Here is a 12218-nt window from a genome sequence, read left to right on the forward strand (position 1 = left end):
TGGGACATGTAATCAAGGTCTAACCGAGCCAACACGTCTCTCACCGGCATCATGGGCTGCCTTCCTCGGGCCCGAAGGGTGACTACTAAATTCGATCTGGCGACAAGATACAGCTCGCACGACCAAACAACGTGCTCGATGTCGTGGTAACCTTGGCCACAAACACAAAGATTGTTGTCGGCAAGATTAATACGAAAGAGTAGCGCATCTAACGAACAGTGATTGGACATGAGTCGGGAGAAGGTGCGAATAAAGTCCCGACTCAAGTCCAGACTTTTGAACCATGGTTTGAGGCTAACCTTAGGGATAATCGAGTGGAGCCACCGGCCCAATTCATCTTCGTTCCATTTGCGTTGCCAGTTAACTATGGTATTCTTGCGGACTAAAGAATAAAATTCATTGAAGGCGATTTGACGCTGATAAATATCGCCTTCAATTGCACCTACCTTTGCCAATGAGTCAGCCCTCTCGTTACCCGGAATTGAGCAATGTGAAGGGACCCAGACAAAGGTAATGACATAACAGCGTCTGGTTAAAGCACTCAAATTTTCTCGTATTCTCTCAAGGAAGTACGGCGAGTGCTTTTCCGGCCTCACTGAACGGATAGCTTCGACAGAGCTAAGACTATCCGTTACAATGTAATAGTGTTCAACAGGTCGTGAGGCGACGCTGTCCAGCGCCCAGTGTATCGCTGCCAATTCAGCAATATACACTGAGCAAGGATTCTGAAGACTGTGTGAGGTGCTAAAAATTTCGTTGAACACTCCAAATCCTGTGGACTCATTTATAGAGGACCCATCAGTAAAGTACATATTATCACAATTGATATCCCCATACTTTGCATCGAAGATCGTTGGAACGATCCTCGATCGAAGATAGTCTGATGTTCCATGGATATCCTGCTTCATGCACAGATCAAAATGCACAGAGGAATTGATGTAGTCAGGAAAACAAACACGGTTGGGAATATACGAAGAAGGATTAACCTGCATGGAGACGAATTCATGATATGAGCTCATGAATCCAGAATGAAAATTTAGCTCGATCAGCTGCTCAAAATTTCCGATCACCAATGGGTTCATAACCTTACACCGGATGAGGAACCGAAGAGATAATAAATTGAAGCGATCTTTTAGTGGGAGTAGGCCTGTCAAAACCTCGAGACTCATGGTATGCGTTGAGGGCATACATCCCAACGCGATACGGAGACAAAGATACTGAATTCGCTCGAGTTTAATGAGGTGTGTTCTGGCAGCTGATTGAAAACAGAAACTGCCATACTCCATCACTGAGAGAATAGTTGTTCGATACAACATTATAAGATCTTCGGGATGGGCTCCCCACCAGGTGCCGGTAATTGTACGGAGAAAGTTTATTCTTTGTTGACATTTTATACTCAGATACCTAATATGGGCCCCCCAAGCACATTTAGAGTCGAACCAGACCCCAAGATACTTGAATGACATAGCATGAGTGATCGGTTTACCCAAAAGTTAAAGCTTTGGTTTTGCTGGTTTATGCTTCCTAGAAAAAACCACCATCTCTGTTTTCTCCGTGGAGAATTCGATCCCTAGCCCAATGGCCCAGGTTGAAAAATTGTTCAAAGTATCTTGTAAGGGTCCTTGCAGGTCGGATTCGTTTGATCCTACGACAGACACCACTCCATCATCTGCAAGTTGTCTTAGGCTGCAATTTTGTGTAAGGCAATTGTCGATGTCGCTTACATAGAAGTTGTACAAAAGGGGGCTTAAACATGAGCCCTGGGGGAGGCCCATGTAAGAGACCCGACTTACTGCCGAATCTCCCTGAGAAAAGTTCAAATGTTTCTCACAAAGCAAGTTATATAACATATTATTCAATAGAGACGGCAGACCCCGAGAGTGTAATTTTTCTGACAAAACCTCAATTGAAACAGAATCAAAGGCCCCCTTTATGTCCAAGAATACTGAAGCCATTTGTTTTTTTTCGGCGTAAGCCATTTGAATTTCTGAAGAAAGCAACGCAAGACAATCATTCGTCCCCTTGCCCCTGCGGAACCCATATTGTGTATCTGAGAGTAGGCCATTCGTTTCAACCCATCGATCAAGGCGAAACAAGATAATTTTCTCCAACAATTTCCGTATACAAGACAGCATTGCTATTGGGCGGTACGAATTGAAGTCGGACGCGGGTTTTCCGGGTTTTTGAATAGCTATAACTCGCACTTGTCTCCAATCATCTGGAACAATATTATGCTCCAGAAACCGATTGAATAAGTTCAACAAGCGATGTTTCGCCACATCAGGGAGATTTTTCAGCAAGTTGAACTTAATTCTATCCGATCCCGGAGCAGAATTGTTACATGAAAGGAGAGCAAGAGAGAATTCTACCATCGAAAACTCGGAATCAAGATCGCACCTATCTTGTGGTATATCTCGAATAATTCTTTGCACTGGAGCGGAATCGGGACAAACCTTTCGTGCAAAATTAAAAATCCATCGATGTGAATATTCCTCGCTTTCATTGGATGAAGAGCGATTTCTCATGTTTCGAGCCACTTTCCATATTTTTTTCATTGACGTTTCTCGTGATAAACCTCCCACGAAATTTCGCCAATAAGCACGTTTTTTCCCTTTGATCAAGTTTTTAAATTGATTTTCAAGGTCCAAATACGTTTGAAAATTCTCAATGGTTCCACGTTTCCGAAAAGCTTTAAATGCATTCGATTTATCTCCATAAAGCTTGGAACACTGGCCATCCCACCATGGATTGGGAGGCCTTCGACGAATAGTGGAACCTGGGATGGGTTTCGTTTGAGCGCGAACCGCGCTGTCATAGATCAAACGAGAAATGAAGTTATATTCCTCCAATGGAGGCAAACCATCTCTGGAATTGATGGCTAGAGCAATCGCGTCCGCATATTTTTTCCAGTCAATGTGTCTTGTGAGGTCGTATGCCATGTTTATTGATTCAGAAGAGTTCAACCCATTGGTGATAGAAATTTTGATTGGCAAGTGATCACTACCGTTGGGATCCTGGATTACATTCCACTTGCAATCTAACGATAGTGAATTCGAGCAAAGCGAGAGGTCAAGAGCACTTGGGTTAGCAGGAGGTTTAGGTACACGTGTTGTTTCCCCAGTGTTCAAAACGGTCATATTGAAGCTGTTACAAAGGTCATATATCAACGATGAACGATTATCGTCGTACGGTTCCCCCCAGGCAGTTCCGTGAGAGTTGAAGTCTCCCAAGATTAATCGTGGCTCAGGAAGGAGTGAGCACATGTCAACAAGTTGCTTGCGGCTAACCGCAGCTCTCGGAGGCCAATACAAGCTGACTATACAGAGGTCTTTGCCTCTGATGTTTTCATGACAAGCAACAGCTTCGATCACTCCAATAGGTGGAAGGTCAATTCGAAAAAATGAGTGACACTTATTGATCCCCAATAGTGCCCCTCCGTATCTGTCATCGCGGTCCAAGCGTATTATATGAAAATCGTGGAAAGAGAGATCATTTTGAGAAGAAAGCCAGGTTTCGGATAGAGCAAAAACATCACAATTGAGTTTATGAATTAGAAATTTGAATGTATCCAATTTAGGGATAAGACTACGACAATTCCACTGTAAAACAGTGATATCTCCGACCTCTCTATTTAAATTAGACATCAAGAGAGATAATCATTGCAAGGAGGGGCCATGTTTGCATCAATTGCTGCAAAATTGTCTTTAGTACTGGAAGCATTGCGGTGACAATGGTTCTGATGGAGTCGGAAACATTAAAACACGTGAAGATTTGATCCACAAGGTCAGACAACTTTATAAATCCCGATTGGGAAGTTGAACTTGACGGAAAAATAGGGACAGTTGGGGTTTTTGATGTCCCCTCGAGTGCTGGGTCGTTCGAAGGTGAACTATTACCACGGAGGCCAGGAGGGACCTGATTTTGCTTATCCGCTGCACTCGATTTTTTGGGCAAGCTAACAGGGGGTATCACCGGAGGGACATGTCCTTGAACTTTGGGAGTGGTCACATTTTTGCGCCGGGGATTCCCTTGAGAAATAAACGGCGTGCCCCCGTTAGCTGTATCCGCTTCCATTTCGTCAACTGGCAACGTAGCGAAGACATTGTGTGTATTGATTGGTTGTTGTTCTTGAGCCAGTGGAGAAGCGCCCTTCAAAATTTCTGCGAAAGTGCGTTTAGAGCGTTCCCTCAAAGAGCGCTTCTGTTTCTCCCAGCGAGCCTTGTATGTTTCACAAGCTGAGAGCACGTGTGGGGATCCCCCGCAATATGGACACTTATGCTCAGTCGCACTGCAGGATTTCCCCTCATGTTGTTCTCCGCAAGTGGCACATCGTTCTTTATTGGCACAATAAGCAGCCGTGTGACCAACTAACTTGCACTTTAGACAAGTCATTGGCTTTGGAATAAAAAGTCGCACGGCTAACCTTTATCTACCATCACGTAGTCAGGAAGAGCTGAACCAGCGAAGGTGACTCGAAACGAGTTGGACGGCGTAAATTTCTTTTCTTCTCCTTCATGGGAGACTGTTCCGAGCTGGCGGCAACCCAAGATCTTAACAGTCGTCGAGGGCAGTTTTTTAAAACGGCCGGTACCTTCACTCGTAATGTATTCGCACGTCAAGCCCGTTTCGGTTATCACACCCTCAATTTCGACTATGTGAGAGGGAAAAATCCATGATTATAGCGTAAACAAAACAAACAATCTTCCAAAACAAATCGTATCCATCAAATACCGTTCACGTTACACGTTACAGAAGACATACTAAGCAACTGGCGCTAAGCCCACGAAGGAAGTTTTCATGTAGAATTTGAAATATAAAAGTTAGAGGAAAACCTGTTTTTTTCACGCAGACTCTATGGCAACTTAGAACAACGGCGCTAAATCAGTTATATTAGAGCATTGCGGACCGCCCACGAATTTTGGTGTTTCGCGTTCCGTCTGTTACGGATGGATCACGAAATAAACAGTGTTTTCTACACTTCAAGGTTAAATCCTTGGTTTGCCAAAAATCTAAAAATCTAAAATCTAACCTATCGATGGCTTGCCTTCGTCTCATCCACATCGAAGGAAACAATCTCATTCGTGGAATCCGAACAAATGAAGCGTTCAAGTTCGCCCCAAACGTGCGGTCATTAATGTGTTAAAAGTCAGAAAAAAAGAATTGTTTTACAAAGTTACTGGGGCTTCAACATTGTCGAATTATGTTTACCTCTATCTATAAAGATAAAAAAGTTTTTCATTTTATTGAAAATTTTAGTGACCCTATTTTTTGACAACATGAAAATAAGCGCTTCATTAAATGTAACAATTTTGTCAAAACGGATTTTGTCTAGAAAATAACTGTCGAGCCCTAGATGCAAATTTCTCCCTAAATTATGCATTGGTATGAGTCCATTCGATGTCAACATTTACGTTCCCACCCGTCTCTCCGGCAGAATTGCCGAACACGTACAAAACAATTACTGTAGAATTATATCAACGAACACTAACGATTCCTTTGTCACCTTCTCCATTTCTATTTACAGCAAAAGGATTGGACCATGTGGCGGAAGACATCCTCTCTTATCTGGACGCAAAGTCCCTATGTAGAGCTGAGCGCGTATGCAAAGAGTGGTCTAGGGTAATATCAGAACGCATGCTGTGGAAGAAACTGATAGAACGAAACGTTCGCACTGATTCCCTTTGGCGGGGACTTGCCGAACGGAAGGGATGGTATAAATGTTTGTTATAATCAAAAACGGTTTGTTTATTCACCAGTAATTTCCTTTCTTCAGGATCAAATATCTATTCATACCACGACCGGGCGTGACACATCGACCGCACAAATTTTACCGTGAGCTATTCCCCAAGATCATGAAAGACATCGAAGCGATCGAAAACAACTGGCGCACCGGTAATCACAACTTGCAGCGGATAAATTGTCGATCGGAGAACTCGAAGGGCGTTTACTGTCTGCAGTACGACGATGATAAGATCGTGTCAGGCTTGCGAGACAATACCATCAAAATCTGGGACCGCAATTCACTTCAATGCTGCAAGGTACATAAAACAATGTTAATTTCTGAATCTATTCGCGTTTATATATTTGTGTTATTTTTATAGACCCTCACCGGGCATACCGGTTCGGTTCTCTGCTTACAATATGATGACAAGGTAATCATCAGCGGCTCCAGTGATTCCACGGTGCGCGTGTGGGATGTCAATACTGGGGATATGGTGAACACATTGATACATCACTGCGAAGCGGTGCTGCATTTACGCTTCAACAATGGTATGATGGTAACCTGTTCCAAGGTAAACGAAACAAAAATGAACTGCAATAGACTTATATCAGTAGGAATCATGATGGTTATTTACCTTGTACCCCCTTAGGATCGCTCGATCGCCGTTTGGGACATGACATCACCAACCGAGATCGCTCTCCGGCGGGTGTTGGTTGGTCACAGGGCAGCAGTAAACGTGGTTGACTTCGACGAGAAATACATCGTCTCAGCATCGGGTGATCGCACAATCAAGGTGTGGAATACTTCGACGTGCGAGTTTGTTCGCACTCTTAACGGTCACAAGCGAGGGATCGCGTGTCTACAGTACCGTGATCGGCTTGTTGTGAGCGGTAGTTCCGACAATTCTATAAGGTTTGTGCCGTTGGTATTGCTTCCCGTCTGAAGTTTCACGATTTTGACCTATGTTTTCGTTGTAGACTTTGGGATATCGAATGCGGTATCTGCTTGAGGACTCTAGAAGGCCACGAAGAGCTCGTACGTTGCATTCGTTTCGATTCGAAGCGCATCGTGAGTGGAGCTTACGACGGCAAGATAAAGGTGTGGGATCTCCAAGCTGCCTTAGATATGAGAGCGCAGACTAACACACTGTGCTTGAAGACGCTGGTGGTAAGTGCCACATAGGTATACAAAAGTACACAAAAAACCTATGAAGTATTGACGGGATTACCAGAAAACGGGAAAAGTACCAGATTTACCAGAGGCGCAGCAGAGTTGAAAAGATGGTGATATTGAAAAGTCGCTCAGGTTGAATTAACCCTTTCACGTGCAACATCGAGTCTCACTCGATATGAAATGTTTGTGCCAAAACGTACAATATCGAGTCTCTCTCGTGGTGCGCTTGCATATCACAAGGCGCTAAGACGCTCAGTAGAGTAGTGAAGTTACTCGTAGCGTGACCCATCGAAGCGTTTGCATTTGGTCCGCTCTTTTGAAAATTAAATCGTACGGGAAGGGGTTAAAGAGTGGCCGAGATATGATGTGAAGTTGTTTGTGATCCTATCAGATCTTTATTTTAACAATTTCTAATAATTTTTCTAAAAAGGTGGCTATTTGATTTCCAACATTTTGCCCCCGTCAAATTATTTCCAAGATAGAGCTTAGTTGTCTGGATGATTACTATAATTATATCCAACTGAATCGAGTATTCAGAAATATTCCTCTCTATGCTATTGGGAATTTTCCAATCTTTGGAAAACAACCACCACGTAAATAACTTTTTGAGCCAATTTGTTTTTTGTTTAAAAAGTCAAGTTTATTCTTCATTTAAAATATTTACATTATTTTTAATTTAAATTCAAATGAAATTCTGAAGAACCAATGTCTATTGTGCTATTGAGTTCATTAATGAAATCAACATAATTCATGAATGTTTTCAATATTTCATTTCGTTTCGTTTTCGTGATGTGGTGCAATACCGGCCTTAGTAAGTCCTCACACGATAATCTCTGCCATCCACCCAGTGTTGCTGTCATTTTCCGCTGTACTACTGCCCATGCTGCCGCAACTCGAGAGCACTCGCTGAATTTATGTATAAGGGTTTCTTCAGTAGCATGGCAATGGAGATAGTTCGCTCCATCTGCTCGCTGTATTGTGTGCATCAGTTTTCGGTGCTGTGCCTTCTCGTTCACAACTAGGTAGGGTAACACGGGGTGAGTTGGACATATGGGGTGATTTGGACCACCCCTTTATCTCAAAAAGTACGGCTCAACTTAGATTTTTTATAATGCCATCTCCTTCTATTGTTGAACCATATGTACCTAGTGTAAAAAAAACTTTGCTAAAATTCGACAGGTGGAAGGAAACGGTAGCATGAACACAACAAGCACTTTGATTGTCAAAAAATGTGAGTTTTCCGATCGTGGTTTTAAGGTTTTTCCCGCTGATTAAACAAACTTTTCGTGTATTATACAGTTAAGTTCTGTTCGTCTACAGAAGAGGAACAATTTGATGCAGCGAAACTGTCAGTTTGATAACAATATATGGAATTAATTGCATTTCAATTTTTGCATGTTGTGTGGGGTGACATGGACACGTTTCTGTGGGGTGAATTGGTCCTATAGGTTTGAGGCTTTTCTTTTGTCTAATTGATTCCAGATGCCACTGAATTACAAAAAGAAGATGGGCAGACAACGTTGGAAGAAGGGAGAGCTTGAAAGAGCAACGCAGGCCATCAAGAACGGATTTTCTTTGACCAAGCATCGAAAGTGTTTGAAAATGCTCGAAAAACAGAGAAAAGATCCATGCAGAATTCGAGATGGTCTCAATCCAATTTTTCTGGTCTGGAATCTGACCAAGACACCTGGTATCGATCCCAGAACACTGTTACTGATTGTAACATTATCCCAAAATACTTTACATAAACATAAGTACGTTTTTTTTCGATGAAACACACACTGGACCAAATCACCCCACAGACGGTCCAGATCACCCCGCATCAAATTTTAATGTCCAAAAATCATCTCTTTTATTTTACGATATATTTGGTAATTTGAAGCTTGATATAATGATTAAACATTTTTGATTGAGAGAAAACAAGTGTAGCTCAGTATACAATGTGACATTTTTTTATTTGGACCGTATTGGTTTGGAAATATTAGGCGATTTGCTTAGGTGGTCCAAATTCCCCCCTTTTCCCCTACAATCCACATCGCAACTAAGCAGATTTCGTCAAGGCAGCGTTGACGAAATCTGCTTAGTTGCGATGTTCCGCCATATGCGATGCCAGTTGAGCATGATGTCTGCGCTCCATTCTCGGCTGTTCTGTCTGCTGGATATAGTAATTGTGTATAATTTCACTTGTAGGATTTTGTTGGATTGGAGTTGGGAATAGCGGCACTTGCTGACGGATTTGTCTTAGACATGGTCAATCTACTGGGAAAGGAATTGTTTGGGTGAGGAGGGAGTTGTAAAACGGCATGAGAGAATTTTCTTGAAGATGGCGATTTATCAACAGCGCCTCGCATTTCAACGCTGGCAGTTGTAATTTCAGTTCGCCTTGTTCAATATTTCGCGCAAGCTGCTGCATTGGTACTCGCGCAGGCAGTCCTCTCCACAGGAAAGTTGTGTTATAATCGGACTATCATGATTCTGCTGAGAATTTTAAAATCTACGTTCAAAAGCGTTATCGGTCGGAAAGCTCGTATGGTGTCGTCAATGTTTTTCTTCTAGACCAGCACGATGGTGCCGCTTGTGAACACGGGGGGTGCTGGTGAACACGGGGGGTAATTAGCATTGCCGGAGTTCAGTAGTAGTTTTCGTATGCAAGTTTGAGCTGTGAATATAGACGTTGGTGCTGAACGTGGAACATGCTGTATACTTCCCGGGATTTCCATTTGAAAAATGAGGCTATTTTTGGCTTCCCGCATGATAGCCACCAGTTTATCCAACTGTTAAACTGTCTTCGTTGGCGACTCCATAATTGCCATCGGATTTTCGATTCATCTATGGCTTCCTGTGTAAGGAGATGTGGGCGTAAGCACCAAAAACCTCGACCCTGAGCCCGGCCGAGCTGCGCAGGGGATTTCCAAACATTTCCTCCTAAGATGAGGGCAATCGGTCTCGCATCGACTCTGATACTGCATCAATACTGCATCTCGTGTTAAAGCTGGGCGCAGCACAAGGTTCAGGCTGACAACGACATGGCGTCTTTCTACGTAACCCCAGAACAGAATGAAAACTATCTGAAGCAGCACATTCATGGCATTGCTAACATAGACTCATCTCTATTTAAAAATTACTAAGCGTGATACTATGGGAAAAGTCTGGCCACCCAGCGGCCCGCAGCCTGATTTTTGATTCATTTTATAAACCTGAACGATAACATACAATAGTCTCTAGAAATAATTTATCGGCAGAACAACCTGGTGCGGTGCGATGCGATGCGATGCGGAGCGATTAATTTGAGCTCATCGCGTGCTATGACATACTGATCGCTTAAGGCGGCTCGCACACCGCAGCAATAAGCAACTAGCAAACTGCAGTACACAATATGCAACAGGAAACATATTTTGTTGTTCTTCGCATACCAGAGCAATAAAAACCCCTGACATTATGCAAACAATCGCCTTAATGTACGAAACTTGTCAAAATATGAGCGATAAGTTGCTATTCAACCGACACGCCGTGTTGCTAGCGACATGTGTTGCTCTGTAAAGGCGACAGCGATATCGTATTGCGTCGGTGTGCGAGATCAACAAAGATTAAATGGAAAAATCCATTGGTGATAATATTGCTTATTGCATGTTGACAGTTGCTAGTTGCTCATTGCTCCGGTGTGCGAGCCGCCTAAGATCGCGCGTTTTTTGATGTTCCATTCCACTCCATTCTACAACCCAGCAAAAGGATGCCAGATATGATAACATGTCTTCATTTTGTAAACAGTTGAATTGTGAGATATTCAATTTAATAATAAATTTTATGTATGCAATATTTTTCTCATAAAATCTTCAACCGTGACATGGTTACATTTTCTCAAGTGTCTTATATTATTTTTTAATTCACTCAATCAACTCCAATTTTCATTGTCATGTGCATGTATTTTCCTGAATGCTTTATGATGAGCCACTGTCAACGATATTGAAGATCAATTTTTTTCTATGAACATGGTAAATGGAATGCTCGTAACGTAAAATCGTGTTTTTAGAACTCATTGCAATAAATATTTTAAAAACATGAAAAGTGGTTTTCATTATATGCATTATGTAAATTAGAATAAAGTTATATGATTTATCGAACGAAACGAAAATAATAATTTAAAAACTCAATTTTTTTATTTTCGTTCGATGAGCTGGATTATTTAATTATGAAAATCGTCTGGCAATTTTTATGTAAAGAGACATATATTCGCATGTTATTAATGTAGTGTAGCGCGTAATTTTACAACTATTCCGCTAAAATAATTATTTAAACAAAGCTCAATCTTGTCGATCCACATAAATCCTATACAGCGATCTCTTTTGCCTGCCCAACAGATCACTAATACATATGCACGCTGCAAGCGCCCTATAGTCGAATAGTGGGTAACTTTAAATTCCCTGTAAAATGTGAATAAAATCTCTTTTTTAAAATGAGCAATATTCAAGCGCGAAGTTATTCCAGTGGAACAGTGCAATACATCTTGTTCGACAGTACTCCTGCTTCCCAAAGACATTCCCCAGTGTGAGCGAACCGACAAAGGTGCTGCACAGTTGGAAACAACCTGTCCCGTTGGTGCTCTTCGATGGTCTATTTTGGGAGAGAGACCGGAAAGGTGGTTACGATACCAAGTCGAAAGTTTCCCGCATCCGGATGATGCTCAATGGCTTGGAAGAGATACGTCGTGAGTTGTAGCTTTTCAATCCGGAATGGAGAAAAAGCTGGCAAGCGATGCGATAGTTGTATTCCGGCCAGGAGAAACCGATGTCGTTTTCAATTTCGAGACGGAAGAACAGTTGAGCAGGTGGATTGTTACCACGGACAAAGATCACAATGAAGGTAATACGGAGGCAAAATTTGAGCTTGTCCCGAGTGGATTTGGACTTTTCCATGGCAAACTGGAATCGAGAGTGTCCAAAAAAGAGGGAAATATGGCAGAAAGATATGCTAATATAAAAAGTCAAAGAATTCGAGTATTTTTCCGAAGCAAAAATATGTTCAAAAATTTTATTATATACTAGCTGACCCGGCAAACTTCGTCCCGCCCAAAATTTGTTTTTTGTTATCAATACCTTCATACATTCACGTTTTCTTACTATGAGCAAGTTCATGGGTCCAATCGCAGAACTGTTCATTGATTGATCTTCTTTTCGAACCCGTTGAATTTACCTTTTATTATAAAATTCCTAGTATTTCTATCAAAACTCATCATTATAATATCAGATTATTTTCAGACACAATTCTAGTTCAAGATTTTTCAACCACTTGCAATTAACATGTTTCTCAGTTACATGGAATAAAT

At 42.0% G+C, this 12218-nt stretch overlaps 1 protein-coding gene across 5 annotated transcripts in view; it reads left to right on the forward strand.

Moving 5' to 3' along the window:
• LOC129775709 (F-box/WD repeat-containing protein 11) overlaps positions 1–12218 on the forward strand; it is a 101358-nt gene that overhangs the window by 85567 nt on the left and 3573 nt on the right. For all 5 annotated transcript variants that reach the window (XM_055780741.1, XM_055780737.1, XM_055780739.1 and 2 more), the window contains 5 exons: positions 5525–5711; positions 5774–6038; positions 6102–6293; positions 6372–6634; positions 6700–6889. In XM_055780741.1, the coding sequence (XP_055636716.1) occupies positions 5525–5711; positions 5774–6038; positions 6102–6293; positions 6372–6634; positions 6700–6889 (1097 nt within the window). The remainder of the gene's footprint in view (positions 1–5524; positions 5712–5773; positions 6039–6101; positions 6294–6371; positions 6635–6699; positions 6890–12218) is intronic.

Source organism: Toxorhynchites rutilus, chromosome 3 (assembly GCF_029784135.1).
Source record: "Toxorhynchites rutilus septentrionalis strain SRP chromosome 3, ASM2978413v1, whole genome shotgun sequence".
NCBI classification, from domain to species: domain Eukaryota; kingdom Metazoa; phylum Arthropoda; class Insecta; order Diptera; family Culicidae; genus Toxorhynchites; species Toxorhynchites rutilus.